The sequence below is a fragment of the Corvus hawaiiensis genome, chromosome 4, assembly GCF_020740725.1.
Source record: "Corvus hawaiiensis isolate bCorHaw1 chromosome 4, bCorHaw1.pri.cur, whole genome shotgun sequence".
Classification (NCBI taxonomy): Eukaryota; Metazoa; Chordata; class Aves; order Passeriformes; family Corvidae; genus Corvus; species Corvus hawaiiensis.
In genome coordinates, this window is record NC_063216.1 from 34,259,022 (window position 1) to 34,273,944 (window position 14,923).

The window sequence follows — 14,923 nt, forward strand, 5'->3', positions numbered from 1 at the left end:
CTGGTATTTAAAAGCCAAAGATAACATATATTTAACAAGAACTGTAAGATACTCTTGAGTATAGTCAGAAAAAGTTTACATTTATTTACCTTCTGTATCAAATACATCTACTTCATTGCTTTTTTTTTTGTCCACATTTATGAATTGCAGAGCATGATACTCCCTCAAGTATCTGAGGAAGACAACTTCTCCTAGTACAAACTGAATTCCACAAATATAGGGATTATCTGAATGCTTTCTTTTCAGAGACCCTGTTACTACAAACTCCCAGATGATTTCTCTCTGGGCTTTTCAAACTCTCACCAATGCACTCCTCCCTAAGACCCCTTCACCTTTTCACTTCTGGTCTCCTGCTGCCAGGAATGCTCCCTGCACCCAGGGACCCAGCATCCCATGGGGGAGATGGCAGCTGCAGGACCATAGAAAATGACTAATGACTGTTAAATTAAATTATATAAGATCAATTGCAGCCTATGCCTGGAACATTTCCAAGGACCATGCCATGGTCTGCAATAACAAGGGACATGCGTGGAGCCTTATTATTTTTTCCTGGGAAGGCCATGGCATTGCCTGTTTGCTTCTGGCTCAAGACACCATTATTGTTCAACCGCTGAAAATTTAAAAATACCTAGGTCAAAGTAAATAAAGGAGTTGTTAAGCGATAATCTTTAAGGATACTTAAAAGATTCTTGTAGGCAAAGACTGTATACAGTATTTGCTCAGGCGTAGGTGTGTACCTGAAAAATGAGACATTCTGATGTTTAAAACACCAACCTGATGACTCTTTCCCTCTGCCATACCTATGAGTCCTTTTCTTTCCAACCTCATGAGTTTTTAAGCCTCAGCTACAGTACAGTTGCAGACAATAAAATCTAGTGTTATAATTGCCAAGTTTATTTTGCTTTGCAACTGTAGGGTTTTGAGGGTAAATATTTGTCATTTCCAACGATTAGGTGGCAGCCGGAGAAACCACAACAGTATCACCAATCCAGGGCAAGGAAATCCAGTTCTGCTGGAATCCCACTCACTGATTTTCCATCCCAGTCAGCACATGCAATGCCAGGACAGGCAGCTGTTAATTCATATGTGCATGGAAGTCATGTGCAGAATACTGCTATGTAGTACAGGCTGGTAAACTGGCATTTTTAGCAATGCTGCTTACAAATCAAAAAGAAAGCAAAAAGGTCAAGCTTGTGGAAGGTTTCTCTTGATCCAATGCTGGGGCCCAGCCATTCTCTCTCAAGAGCTCCCTTGGCCGTGGAAACACCCAGCCTCTCTGGTGAGGTGGCCGTGGCACAGGAGACAGGTGCTGTGCAGAAGCCTCGCACTGAGAGTCTCACACTCTGCATCTGTGCATCCACAAAGAAATGCCATCCAACACCATCTGTAGCTGCTTTATCTGCTACTCAGCTGCTCCTCTCACCTTCCTGGACGTGGGTCTCCTACTACCTGTGCTACAGTGAGGTGCAGATTGTGTGGAAGGAGGAAAATGGGGTCTAAAACCAACACAGCACAGCTGCCCATGAGGGACCAATAGCTCCGACTTTCAAACATTGTATAATCAGTCCTGCAATCTTTTTCTTCCTACCCTTGCCATAGTATGGAAGCACTCCATCCTGCTTCCATTCATTTCTTTCAAATATGTTACGACACCCTCACATTTGAGCTCTAGAGCTTCATTTCTGTGCTTGGTGCATAGTGATGGGCTTCACTTTATGTCTGCATTGCTCAGCAAGTTCCCACTGCAGCCCATCACAAACATTTTCTGTGCTGAAAATTTGCCACCCAAACCATTCAGATTAATGCCACTTAGTGTCATCCTGGGCCTTCACCCAAGGTCCAAGAGCAAAAACCTTCAATTTGCCAGCCACAGTTAGAAAGCAGATTGACACCTTGGTGGCTCACTGAGGAGTTGCCAGGAAGGATGGGATCCATGGAAGTGTTTATGCAGGCCTGTTACAAATTACCAGCCTTTACAACACATCTCTTTGTGGCTTTTATTAAAATGTATAGCCAACTACATTCTCATTTTTAGTTGTCTTTTTAATTGCCTATGAGTTTGCTGCTCTTTTTCATAACAACTTTTGTAACATTAATATTCTTGCTTCACCATAGTGTTGCCACTGATGTTAAATTTTCCATTAAAAAAAAAAGTGTAAAAGAATTGTCTAAAACATAAAAGCTCCAAGCCCAGTGGGGTTGTGTGTAAAATTCAGCTGAAACCTGACCAAAACAGGACCAAATCTCTTGCTGAGCAGTGGGTTTATCTCATTAACTGGAGGAGAACTGAAGAGCCTTAAGTGCATGATATCTCCCCTGAAGGGCCTGAGGAATGCCAGAAATACCCACCTCATCTAGTAGGAAAAAAGAGCATTTGGCTGTATGTATCAGGTGTAAAACACTTCACAGGCTTCAGGAGAAAGGTATGCAAGTCTCAGTGTGCGCTCTTGAAAACTATGCTATTAAAGGTACCAGAGTTCACTGCCTGCAGCTACTTACGCAGGTTGTGGAGAGGCTTTCTAATCTTTTAATTTTATATAATTATATTTGTTTGGGAATGGAAAGGGTGGGGAAAATTTGGGGATTACCTTGGCAAAGATGTTGGAATCATAGTCGCCTCTAAGTTAACCGCCAATATTAATCTATCCTTTAATATTTCGTAACTATACTCCAGGTATGTCAGATTCCTGAAACCACAAAAATGTTGTTAGAGCAAAATCAAATGTATGTGTGCAGCAGTAAGTATTTTAAGAGAAAAATATATTGTGTTGCCTGTAGTGGCTTTCCTGCTCTATTGCCTTCACAGCTGCAAAATAGAAAGATTGGTATGGAAAGAGGGCTTCGGTGGCTCGATGCCGTGTTTTTCCCACAGGGTCCCTCGGACACACTCAGGCAGTGCTCTGCCAGCACCCTCGCGTGCACACGATCTCACCTTCGCAGGCAGCCGCGAGCAGCCACTCACACACACAGTCTGTGCACGACCCGGAGAGGCGAGAGGGGTTCTCTGCATGCAGTTCCAAGGGGTTTAAGGAAACCAACACACCCGAAGAAAGCAGGGACAAAGAGCCAAGAACGACACGCGCACATGGTTTTATCCCAAAGGGCTCCGGGGTGGGCAAAGCATCAGAAGCCAATGGTCTGAGGGCTAGGGGGCAGAGGCAAGGGTGAGTGACATAACAGGAGCCAATGGGAGAAGGGATGGGAGGGGGAGAGAGTTAGGGATCAGTGGAATCTTGGTAAAGAGAGAACTTTCTAGCACAGAGGTTTACAGAGGGACCACTTTCAAAGCGATGTGGGGGTGTAAAGTGGACTTTGCCACCGCAACACATTGGTATTAGAATTTAGTGAAAATATTCCCTACAGATAACATGTTCTCAGGAAACCAAATTTTTATGTAAATGAAGCTTTGGGCTAAAGTCTTTCAGCAGGGGACTTTTTGCCATAGTGTGTAAGGCTGACCGTACCATGTGCTGGTCAGAGAACCAAAGCCTGAGGGGAGAAGAGCACAAGTCACCCAGCTACTGGTCCTGTGGGTCACCGCATTGCCTGCTGACCTGGTCAGAGGTTTGGCTCATGCTTTTGATAACTGTATTTCTGTTCTTTGAAAATATTAACCTCTTTGGGGGAAAGTAGTCTTGTAAAAAACATAAATTACATTTATGCAAAAAAAACCTAATGAGTAGGTAAGGAATACTTCATACCACCTATTTTAGGGCATCCTTTCTGAGAACCCAGTGTGTACCAGTACACTTCTAGTGCATTGTTCTGATGCAAGGGTCTGTGAGGGAGGAAAGAGAGCAGCTGGCATTTCTGACATGCACTCTGAAAACCTGTGTCCTGGAGAATATGCAAAAGCCTATCTCTGAGCTGTCCGTTTCCTCATTCTTTTTTCGTAAGGTTTTTAAATGATGGCTTTAAAAATCAGACAGAGACAGAGGAATACTTTTTGCTCAGCCTCCACTTTAATTAAAATGATGTTCTGAGGGGTTTTTTAACCTCCTGGGTGCAAGACAGTTGTTATTACTTTAAAAAGCAATTATGCTCTGATTCATTTTTGCAGTGAAGCACCCGCAGCTGCTTAAACATCACAGTGAAGCAGGCACATCCCTGGGTACTTGGCCGGATTAGAATCCAGATGCTGCAAGGAAAGTAATAAAGGCCTGTTTGGCAAAACATAACACGACACCAGGGTAGCTTGACTAATTAAAATAGCTCATGAAAGTTAAAATTCTACAGATTCCAAAGGGAGACTGCTCAGATTTATATGGGTGAGAGAAAAAAAAGCCCAGAAACCCAGAGGTGTCCCTAGGCTTAGAGGTGGTTTTGCAGGCATCTCCTGCGATTTTGTGATGCCGAGCTTGTGCACTCATAGATGCTCCGTCCCTCACGGTGTCCCTCCCCTGCAGCTTGCTCCTGCCACCCCATGGGATCGGCCGTGCTCCCCCTGGGCCCCCGCACCTTCTGTGACCCCAGCACTGGCGACTGCCCCTGCAAGCCCGGCGTGGCAGGGCCCCGCTGTGACCACTGCCTCCCTGGCTACTGGGGCTTCGGTGCCTACGGCTGCCGCCCCTGCGACTGTGCCCGCAGCTGCGACCCCCACACCGGTGACTGCCACAGTAGCAGGTGAGTTGGGGGGTCTTGGCCACCCCCTCCCAGCCTCACCGTACCTCTGTGATCTCTGTTCCAGGGAAAGCACTATTTACACATGACAAGCAGGCTGAAAAGTATCCGTTATGTAAAATACTTGGGGTTTGGTATGGCCAAGAAGTGGGGATAGAGTGGAAGCTGAGGCTGTGGTTCCCCTGGGTACCTGGCACACTGTGGCAGGGCACCTGCAATGTTGGAATTTTTGCTCTCAGTGCTGGTGTTAATGTAGCAGGTGTTTTCCATAACCTTCACAGTTGTTTCCTCTCCACAAGCAAAATATGGGCCTCAGGGACATCTGAGTGAGAGGAGACCAAAGGCTTAATATTGCTGTTGTAACTCAGCTTGTGTTGACTGTGCTGGGCTTGGAGTCAAGCTCTGACTTTTAGAAGACTGCACATTTTAATAATACCCCACTCTCCAAATCTGACATGTTGCTTTTTTTACCAGACTGAAGATATTTGTGGTATATAAATCCCTATAACATATTTTAAACCCAAAATGGATTCATGATCCTCTCTGACAACAATCCACCTGTTCACCTTTCAAAACTGCCTCTTGCATTTACCATCATTAAGACACACAGTCACATTGTACCTGGAGGATGGGTTGGTAGTAGGATAGCCCTGCTTTCTGCTGGCTCCTAGAGGAAGGTTGACCATCTCCCTTTCCCCTCAACAGCTCAGACGTGACCTGGCACAATGAAGCACCTCCTTTCCAGGCAGTGCTCAACGAGAGCGAGCCCACCTGGGGCTGGGAGGATGAGCAAGGCTTCTCGGCACTCCGACACTCTGGTAGGACTGTGGCTTTGCACGTGTTTCACCTGCCCTATCCCTCCCGCCAGCAGCCAGTGCAGATTTAGTCTTCTGCACTGGCTTGTAGTTAGCACCCTGGCAGTTGCAGGGGGGAATGGACATTCCCCCACTACCATGTGGAGGAATGTCTTTGTGACCACCTCCTTCCCCTCCAAGAGCCAGAGGAACCTTATGGCTCATCCAATCAATGCAAGGGTGTGCAAACCCCTTAGGCGGATGCTCCGTGCTGAATGCCTGCACCCAGCATTTAGCTGTTGTAAGGCAAGAATTTGCAGTCCCAGCTCTGAATTTCAAGGCTAAATACCCTCATGAATTTCAAGGCTGAATAGCCTCACATTTTACTTGACCATCATGTTTTAAAGGAATCCTTATATTCCCTAAAACTCAACAAACCAGCAACTCTTTTTAAAGGGTGGGGTTTGGCCCTTCACTAGCAGGTAGTTAGGGGATTTCTAGCTCACAATTTATTTCCCCAATACCCACAACAATTTTGGCATCACTTGCAGCTTATGATGCAATTTGAGACGGCCTAGCATGCAGCGGGGGAAGTTATCTCCCTCCTGTGTTCCCAGCCCAGGGAGGTGCATGAAGGTTGGTGCGAGGCAGGCTGGCCCCGTGGGGCAGCACCAAGCTGTCCTCCCTTGCAGCCGCTGCATGCAAGCAGGCAAGCGTCATTTCCTCCATTTTCAGAGAGCGGCTTGATAATATCTCGAAGATACAATAATTGAGTTAATTGAGGGGAAAGCTCCATCATTTGTCTGGGCGACTTCATTTTAAACGTAAATAAGTATATCATGTTATTCTTTGTTCTAAGATCACGGAAGTCATTAATCTGCCTTAACCTCTGCAACATTTCCTTTTGAAATTTTGTCTGGTACATTGCGGTGTGGAAAATACCAGAGAGAAAGATACGCATGTTATTTGCATCCCAAGGCAAAATAATAAGGCCTTTGTTTTCCTTCTCTTCTAATTGTAAACAAGGAGTAATTGCCCTTGGACTAGGATTCTGTATTCACTCTCAGTCTGAAAAGAGTTGCAAATTTGGCTTTTTTGCATGAGGCTTGTGGACCACTTGAAAAACCTCTGGCAGTTCCTGGGCTCTGCCTGCAAATGCTCCTGTCTTTTAACCACAATCCACACGCCATTTGCTTCCTTCTTTTTCCCCAGGTAAATGCGAATGTAAAGAGCAAGTTTTAGGGAATCCCAAGGTCTTCTGTGGGATGAAGTACACCTATGGTGAGTTGTGGGTGAGGTGGCTGTAAAGGGAGGTGCTGCAAGGCAGTGCAAAAGTGTATATAAAGCATGAGAGGTGCTGTGTGTGCACCGCTGCATCCTGGCAAGCCCGTGGGATACTTAGTCTAAAGCAGATCTTCCACCAAAATGTATAGGTATCATGGTTCCAAGTCAAGGTGGGTGAAGCATCTTGTTCTGTTACCCATCTCTCTTGCTATCAAAACACCCTTGTATAAATTCATGGGAGGACAAGAGCTGGAAGTGTCCCTGGGAAACTATAAACCACTGTTACCAAAAATGGGTCACTGAAACTATGTCCGTAGATGAGGTGCCCCAATCAGAGCCTAGAAATTACTGTGCCTGAATAATACCGAACGTAAGGAGGGACTGTGATCACCATCCATGGATAAAACAATTCCAGCAGCTACTGGGAACTTCCCCCTGTCAAAAAAGTTCAGTTGTTGCAATGGGGTGATATATATTGTCTATGTGTCTCTTGGATTTACATGAATGAGAAGAGGCACTTTGTTTCCCAAGACCTCCCCGGTGTGTGCCAGTGAATTGCCTCTTCATACTGTGGCAAAGCAAGGAATGCTCTGTGCTGCACTCCCTTCCTTCATAAGGAATCTCTTGCAGGGGTCTCTTGCACCTGTTTCGTCTCACACTGAAGTTGAAAATGCAGAGAAGATAGCCCATACCTCTGCAGGCTGAGAAGCAACCCACGAAGGGGAGTTCAAGGGGCTGCCAGTTGTTGAAATGTAGCCCTGGCTTAGTGATATTAGGAAAAAATTTGATTCTGTTCTGCTTTGCTTCCCAACCACGATAGTAACTGTGTTTAATCTTGCAAAAGATAAGAAATTGAAAAAAAAAGTCACAAAACCTCAAAGTTCATAAATCTTATCTGAAGTGCACTCAGGCTTCTCCCCCTTTCATCAGTCAACATGTGAAGGTGTCAGCTAAACTAGAGAGACAGATGGATTATGGGGCTCATCATGATCTCCAGGAGGCCACGGTGAGAGGCTGCCCCGAGCTTCCCAACATGAGTGCTGAATAAAGCACCACCATATGGCAATACCTACCAGTATAGGTTGGGTGGAGGAACTCAGCCCTGAGCCTCCACCACTCAGGGGCTCAGCAGTGGAATGCCAGGTGGTGGGAATGTGCCTGTGGGTATGGGTGAGCTCAAAATACTCCATAATTTGCCCCAGTCCCCACCAATGTCTCACTCTCCTCCACTGAATTTGGATTTGGCAGTTCTGCAAAGCAGCAGGATGGGATGAGGCACCAGGGTGGGATGAGGGCAGGTCCTCACACCCCTGCCTACTGCCTGGGCTGTCTGGGCTGAGCCCAGCAAAGCCTCCAGGTCCATCCCTAAATCCAGTTGATTTCCAAAAGAGCTAAGGAACCCAAAGGGTTTGCTGAGCTCTGGGGGAAAATGGGACCTCATGCCCTAATGGCAGTTCCAAGGGCCATGGCCAAAACAACTGGCAGCATTTCTGCCCATGGGTGTGGGGATGTATGTGCTCTCCAGCAGCTGCTCTGATCCTGGGCTCCCCAGCAAGGGGCCCTGAGCTAACTCCACTATAACAAAGCAATTGTCCTGACTGCTTCTCTCAGACACCAGTATTAGACCAGGGAAAAAAAGAGACCACTGTAAATAGTTTGTATAGTCCTCGTTTTGAATTCCTGTCTTCCCAGTGATCAAGACAAAGATCTTGTCAGCTCATGACAAAGGCTCCCATGCAGAAGTCAGTGTGAAGATCAAGAAAGTCTTGAAATCTACAAAGCTGAAGATTCTCCGGGGCAAGAGGACACTCTACCCTGAATCCTGGACTAACAGAGGCTGCACTTGTCCCATCCTCAATCCTGGTAGGTTTGACTCCCTGAACTGTACATTTCCACCACATATACACAGATTTCATTCCCAGCCCACTATCGCCTCATACCAATGAGCTGAGATTGCAGCCCAGTGTTGATTAAAAGTTACTGGCTTACATCACTTGGATTGCAACTTCAATCTCCACCAAATTGGAATTTCATAGAGAAAAACTTTGAATAGACTTTGAAACATACAATTCTCTTTATGTAGCATAGTAACAGACTTTCAGTTTGACCAGTCTCCGCTCCCAGAGGGAGGGAGGTGCACATCACACCACAATTGCATGTATATCTTTCAAAGCTAAAGCTAATTTGAATCCATGAAAACACATTTAAATCTAATTTGAGTCATGATACTGTACTGAAGTTCTAATCTAGACTCAAGGGAACATTTCTCTTTGAAACTAATACAAATTTACTTCTACAAGATTTGGAAGAAATTCTCTTATGCAGTGAGATGAGAGTTCCACAGTTTTTTCCCATCTTCTTTCACTGAAATGGAGTATAACCAGTGGTGGCTAAACAGTGCATGCAGTCTCCAGTATGGACAAGGACATGCAGATTCAGCAGTGTCTTCCACAGAGCAAAATTAAGCTCCAGCTGACACACCTCTCTTTACAACTCCAAGATAAATGAGCAGTTACCAACTAATTCAGATAAAAGGCTTTCTTTCCATAAGGCACATACACCACTGGGAAATTGGCAATGGAAGCATTGACTTAGGTGCTGAGACGTCCCTTTCATGTGCAGCACTAGGAACTAGGGGGGACAGGGCTGTCTATGAGGCTGGGTCATACAGTAAGGTTATTCACTGATGAGGTGTTTGCAGTCTTCTTTCATGCCTGCAGGAGTGACTGTGTCTGGTTTTGAAGGCAAGCTGTTCTGATAGCACAGCTGTAGCTAGAAAGTCTTGTCAGGTGCAAAGGTCAGATGAATCAGCAGCATTAGGTAGGGCTCTACTGTTGAAGTGCAGTAAGACTTTGGATATTGCTGGAACACCATAAATCTATAATCAAGTAGATACAGCTATTTTTTTTTTCCATATGCAATGGAAACACAAGCAAGAAAGAACAGATGCAGCTGCCTTAATATGAACCTGAAGGAATGCAATGGAAGCTGTTCAAAACTGAGCCTGCAGGGCAGCCCACACCTGACACCCAGCTTTGCTACTCCACTAACTTCAGAGGAGCTTCACTGATTTTCCCCAACAGATGAAAAGACAGCATTAATCACAGAATCAATGAAGGTCTCTTAGACAACAGCAGAAAGGTGGAGATGCAACTGTCTTTAGTGATAGTCCAGGTTTCTGACACAACAAGGTGTTACTCCCTTGTTGCTTCCTTGCCAGCTCTCATGATTTACACTGCAAAGCTTGATATTGTTTTGAAATGCAGCTGCTGGTCCCATGAGTATAAATCAGTCTCAGCCTTCATGTTGAAAAGTCATGACGTTTGGTGCTAATAGGAAACCTGAAAACATCCGTTGAGTGAATCTTTAAGATTCAATAATGTCAAAGAGGGAAAAAAGGATCCCAGATGTTTTTTTAATTCATTATTTTCTTTAGCTACCACATTCATTTCTGAGTAGTTGGCAATATTAGCAGATTCAACTCTCTATCACAGTAAGAGCTTATGACCTACAGGTGAATAAACCAAAAACAGCTGGATGAAAAGTCAAGCTGACATAAAACAATTTCCTGACATACAGCTATAATGGAAATCACATCTTCCAAAAATATAGAGGAGATCAAAGATAAATATAAAAGTAAGACAAATGTGGTTTTATTCTGTTTTACAGAAGTAAAGGGATACCAAAAGGAGAGTAGGCTCTTAAAGGCTCTGACAAGAAAAGAAAACTCTAAGCATTTATTAAATCTCCATGGGCTATTTTCATATGAAAAACGTGCTTAAGTTCTTACAAGGGGAACCCTTTCACCACCCTTGCATACCCCCTGCTCCCCACACACCCAGAGAGGCAGATTCTTCTTTTGGGGGACACTGAGCTGAAAGATTTAAAGGTCTTGCCTATTTGCAAGGGAACAGGAGCCCATTCCTTCCATGGCTCTGCCAAGCACAGACACAGAGAGGCAGAGAGCAGCCTGCCAGGGCAAACTGCCCAGCCTCAAGTCCTGGCTTGTGGCATCTCAGTCATTTGACTCATTTTAATTTTACAGTTCTGTAGCATCAGGTTGAAAATCTAGAAAGCCCTACACGATCAGCAACCACAGCAATATTTGCTTGCTCTCTGAGTGTGTGTACCACATTTCTATCTCAAGGGAAATAAATTCAGGAACCCTTGAAAAGTGATGTTCGTAACAGCAAGATTGACTTGGCCAAAATCAATGTCTTGTGAAGGGCAATGGTGCCACACACGTATCCTGTGTTTACTTGGCAGAAGAGAGGATGTGTGTGCCCAAAAACTCAGATAAAGTAGAAAGCAAATTGTATTGAAATAAAGAAAAGCATACTTGACCTTTAACTTGGGAAGCACCCTTCCTTTATTCTGGACTGCAAAATGAAAACCCAAGACAACACAAGCGGACTCCCTGCTGCAGCCAGGATGGAGCGGGATGACTGAGAGCACCGGGGGATGCCCATCTCCTGTGCCTGGTTTGCAGCAGCACATCGTGCTCCCCAGACTGGTGCAAGTGGGAAGGGGGTACAGGAGGGATCTAATGCTGGCTATACCCTAAATGTGCTGGCAGGAAGCTCCTCCTGCCATGGAAGGGATTATCCTCCTTGTTATCCCCATTTATGGCAATTTGTGGCCCATTTAGGCTGTTTGGATCTGTGGCAGTGTTTCTTTAGCTAATTCAAGCCAAAGGCTTTGCTCTATCCCCCTGTTTAGCAGTTGTTACCTGGTTCCAAGCACTCTTTTGAGTTGTGTCCTGAAAGTCAAGAGCAGACCTGGATGCCTGAGGCAAGCCCTGCAGCAGGGCACCACAGGGACACAATCCAGCCCTTTCTGGCTGTTTCTGGACAACCAGATGAGGCTTTGTCAGATGCTGCTGTCATATCTCTAAAACATCTGGCAGCAGCAGAAATTAGCAGTTCTTTTCAGTGTGGCAGCTGCTCTTTCAGGCTCCTCTAGGGTACTTGTGCCAGCACATTTAGTGTTGCCTCTCATTGGGGTCTGGCATGCCTGTGCCTCCAAGCGGCCACTGGCCACTCCAAGCATGACACCAAGCACTGGACCATCCTGCACTGTTCCATTCCTGGAATTTGCTGAACTGATTCCCAGATTTATTCAGAGAGAAGTGAGGCAGACGACTGCCAAATGAAGGTAATAGCAGTTTCCAAAAGAGGTATAAAAACTTGCAGTGCTGCCCCCAGAGTTCAGCTTTCATTTATATTTAGAAGCTAACAAAATCATGTTTTGTGTGCTGCATCTCACTGACAGGTAGCCACAGGGGTCATTTTTCCATAGGTACAGCTAGAGCTGTAGATATACAGATATATGTGAGTCAATATGTATAAACATTTCTTTGTGTAAGTGCTTTTTTACATGGGACTCGATATCCAGGCTGACTTTGCAGCTCAATGGGCCTCTTGAGCATGGTACTGTGCAGTCCCTGACCGCTTTGCTGGTTTGCAGGCTTGGAGTACCTTGTGGCAGGACACGAGGACGTCCGAACGGGCAGGCTCATTGTCAACATGAAAAGTTTTGTCCACCAGTGGAAGTCGGCTCTCGGAAGAAAGGTCTTGGAGATTTTGAAAAGAGACTGCAACTAGAGGTGTACAGCTGCCTAGGGCATTTCTTTATGCACAAAATGCAACAGCCTCCACAGAGAGAAGACCTCTAGCATGAAAACTGGAATGTAAGAAAATAGTGCCAAAACATGTAGTGAGGCATTCAGAGTTGTAGGCGCTGTCTAATTTAACCCTTTCTGGCCAATGTTCTTTCACTTGCCTATAGCTTCCTTGTCAGGGCCTCACCTGAGCCCTGCGCATCGTTATCTTGAGGGAAACAAAAGGAAGGGTGGTGGATGCTTGTCTCGCTCCCGTGCAGTGTTGGAGCAGCTCCCATGAAGCCACTGATCACCCAAGACTAAATTGCCACCCTGGAAGAGCTACTGCTGAGAAGCAAAACACTGCCAGTACCACTAGCGTGGATCCTGAGTGGCTTCCAGAGGCTCCCAGAGGATGCTGTGGGGAAGGCAGTGGCCATAGCAGTGAGTAGGTGCTGGCACCAGTGTGGCAATGACAACCACTCTTTAGAAACACCCTCTTACAGGTTAGGACATGGCACCCATCAAAGAGAATTGGGTGCCACTTGCTTTTAACCTGTTTGCCCTGCTGAAGGTTTCAGGGGCTAGATTCTCTGCTGTTTCAGGGGCTAGATTCTCTGCTGTTGAGGAGGGAGCTGCTGGAGTGAATTGAATCCCTCTGCCTTGGCACAGGCGTGATGCAGGGCAGAGGCCAGCTCTCCACCCACTGCACGGCTGCAGAGAAGAGCCAGCTGCAGAGGGTGCAGCACCTCTGAGCTTTTGTCCCTGAAGTGTTAAAAAATGAACCTAGCCCTAGTGTAAATATTTCATTGTATAAAGCACTTTACTGCCTGCCACTTCACAGTGCAGGAAGTCTGATTGTGTTGGGGAAAGAAGAATTTGAAGGTGGCACGTGAAAAAAAACTCCCTGAAACAGAAGCACTCCTGAAGACCCCCCGCAGTTGGACAGCATTAACAGTATAAAGGGAATGGCCAGCCTGGCACTGGCCACTCAGAATATCTGAGGATGCAATCTGAAAGATAAAGTATTTGCACTGAAGTCCCAGCTTCAGACCAGCACTTGGACCCCGTGGGCAGGACTCCAGCAAGACTTTGCAAACAGAGTGAGGAGAAGAAGAGACTTTGAGATAAAAATGCAATTGCCGGAGGAGAAAAACTCCGACTGCAGGAAAAGGAGTGGATGCAGAGAATGGAAAGGACTTGCATTCACATATCACAACCCAGCGATTCATGGTGGGCCTGGAGTTTATTTTATTTTTATGTAAGTATTTAAAACGGAACATTTTATTTGTTTTCTTCTGTGTTATTGTTTGCAATATATGCAGCCATTATACTTCCTCATTAACACCAATATGAAATATAGCACAGTTTACTGCAGTTTTCAGCACTAAAATATATCTTTTCTATAAAGCATCTTTAAACCACATTGTATAGAGTGTAATTTCGTTCATGAGTGTGAGGGGAAAGAAGACATACAACACCAGAAAAGTTAGGAGTCCACCAATCCACTTTACGTATGTATTTTTCTTTCAAGGTCCTGTGGACTTGCAAAAAAAAAGATACTATTTTGGTAAATTTTTTTTGTATCTCATGTATGTAATAAATATAATATTTCAACATCTTCTTCTCCTGTTACTGCTTATGCCAATGGCAGCAGGGTCTTCATGCATGCCCTAGAGAGCACAAGCAAAGATTGCACTGGGTGAGAAGAAGCTGCCATGGGGGATATTTTCCTTTCTGGTTGGGGGGTAAAATTCAACACGTGGAAAGAAGCGAACTAGCATGGATGGCTCACAAAAATCCCATTTCACCCCTTGTTTTGGGAGGTTTATAAGCTCTTCACATAAGAAGGGGAATTGTACCTATATATTTTCAAAGGTGGCCAAATCCTTGCCTCCACACAGGCTTGAAGGCTGAGCTGCTGAGCAGGTACTTATAAGAAGCAAGTCAGGGATGGCAAAAGTAAGATTTGTTCCCTACATTTGAAACTACTAAGGGGAAAGAAAAGGCTATGGGAAACAAGTGTTGTGGCAAAAGCTCTGTAAAAACACTGCAGAGTGAAGTCAAGCATCAGAAATTAGTGGCTAGGGGGTCAAGACTTAATCTGCAGTGTGGGCAGCAGCTCCCCAGGCGGGCGGTTAATCAGTGACTGTGGCAGCACCCATCTCCCTGGCGGAGCAGAGCACAGGGACAGGCTCTCCTATGGAGGCTCTCAGACACTAAGAGCCTCCAATAGCTCTGATTTAAAACTGTGGGTTTACCTGCTTGACATATTTTTAGCTTTGTTTTATTTTAATGCCACTAAAAATACATTTGCAATGGCTAGCTGATTAATGTGACCTTGTGAAAGCTGGAGGGTGTGAGCCCACCATCCCAGCCAGCTCAACATCTGTAGGAAACCAGGATGGCTTTGTTGGCAGTGCTGCTGATGGCATCTTGTCTGACTCCTGTCCTAGCCTTGGAGCTGGGCACTGATGGTTTTATGGAGGAAGGGGGTTAACTTCTGTGGGGCAAATCTGCCCATAAGAAATTTCTGTCAGGGGGTTTTGGCTGGAAGAAGTGTCCCATTACCCGGAGTGGGTGAGCTGGCTATCAAAGAATCACAGAACCAGTTGGGTTGGAAAAG

At 45.5% G+C, this 14,923-nt stretch overlaps 1 protein-coding gene across 3 annotated transcripts in view; it reads left to right on the top strand.

Moving 5' to 3' along the window:
• Positions 1–13,723, top strand: part of NTN4 (netrin 4) — a 48,035-nt gene extending 34,312 nt beyond the window's left edge. For 2 of the 3 annotated variants that reach the window (XM_048301102.1, XM_048301103.1), the window contains exons 6-10: positions 4,407–4,623; positions 5,326–5,438; positions 6,627–6,695; positions 8,391–8,561; positions 12,165–13,723. In XM_048301102.1, coding sequence (XP_048157059.1) covers positions 4,407–4,623; positions 5,326–5,438; positions 6,627–6,695; positions 8,391–8,561; positions 12,165–12,301 — 707 coding nt within the window. In that variant the 3' untranslated portion in view covers positions 12,302–13,723. The remainder of the gene's footprint in view (positions 1–4,406; positions 4,624–5,325; positions 5,439–6,626; positions 6,696–8,390; positions 8,562–12,164) is intronic. The other variant, XM_048301104.1, reaches the window with a different exon arrangement.
• The last annotated feature ends 1,200 nt before the right edge of the window (positions 13,724–14,923 follow it).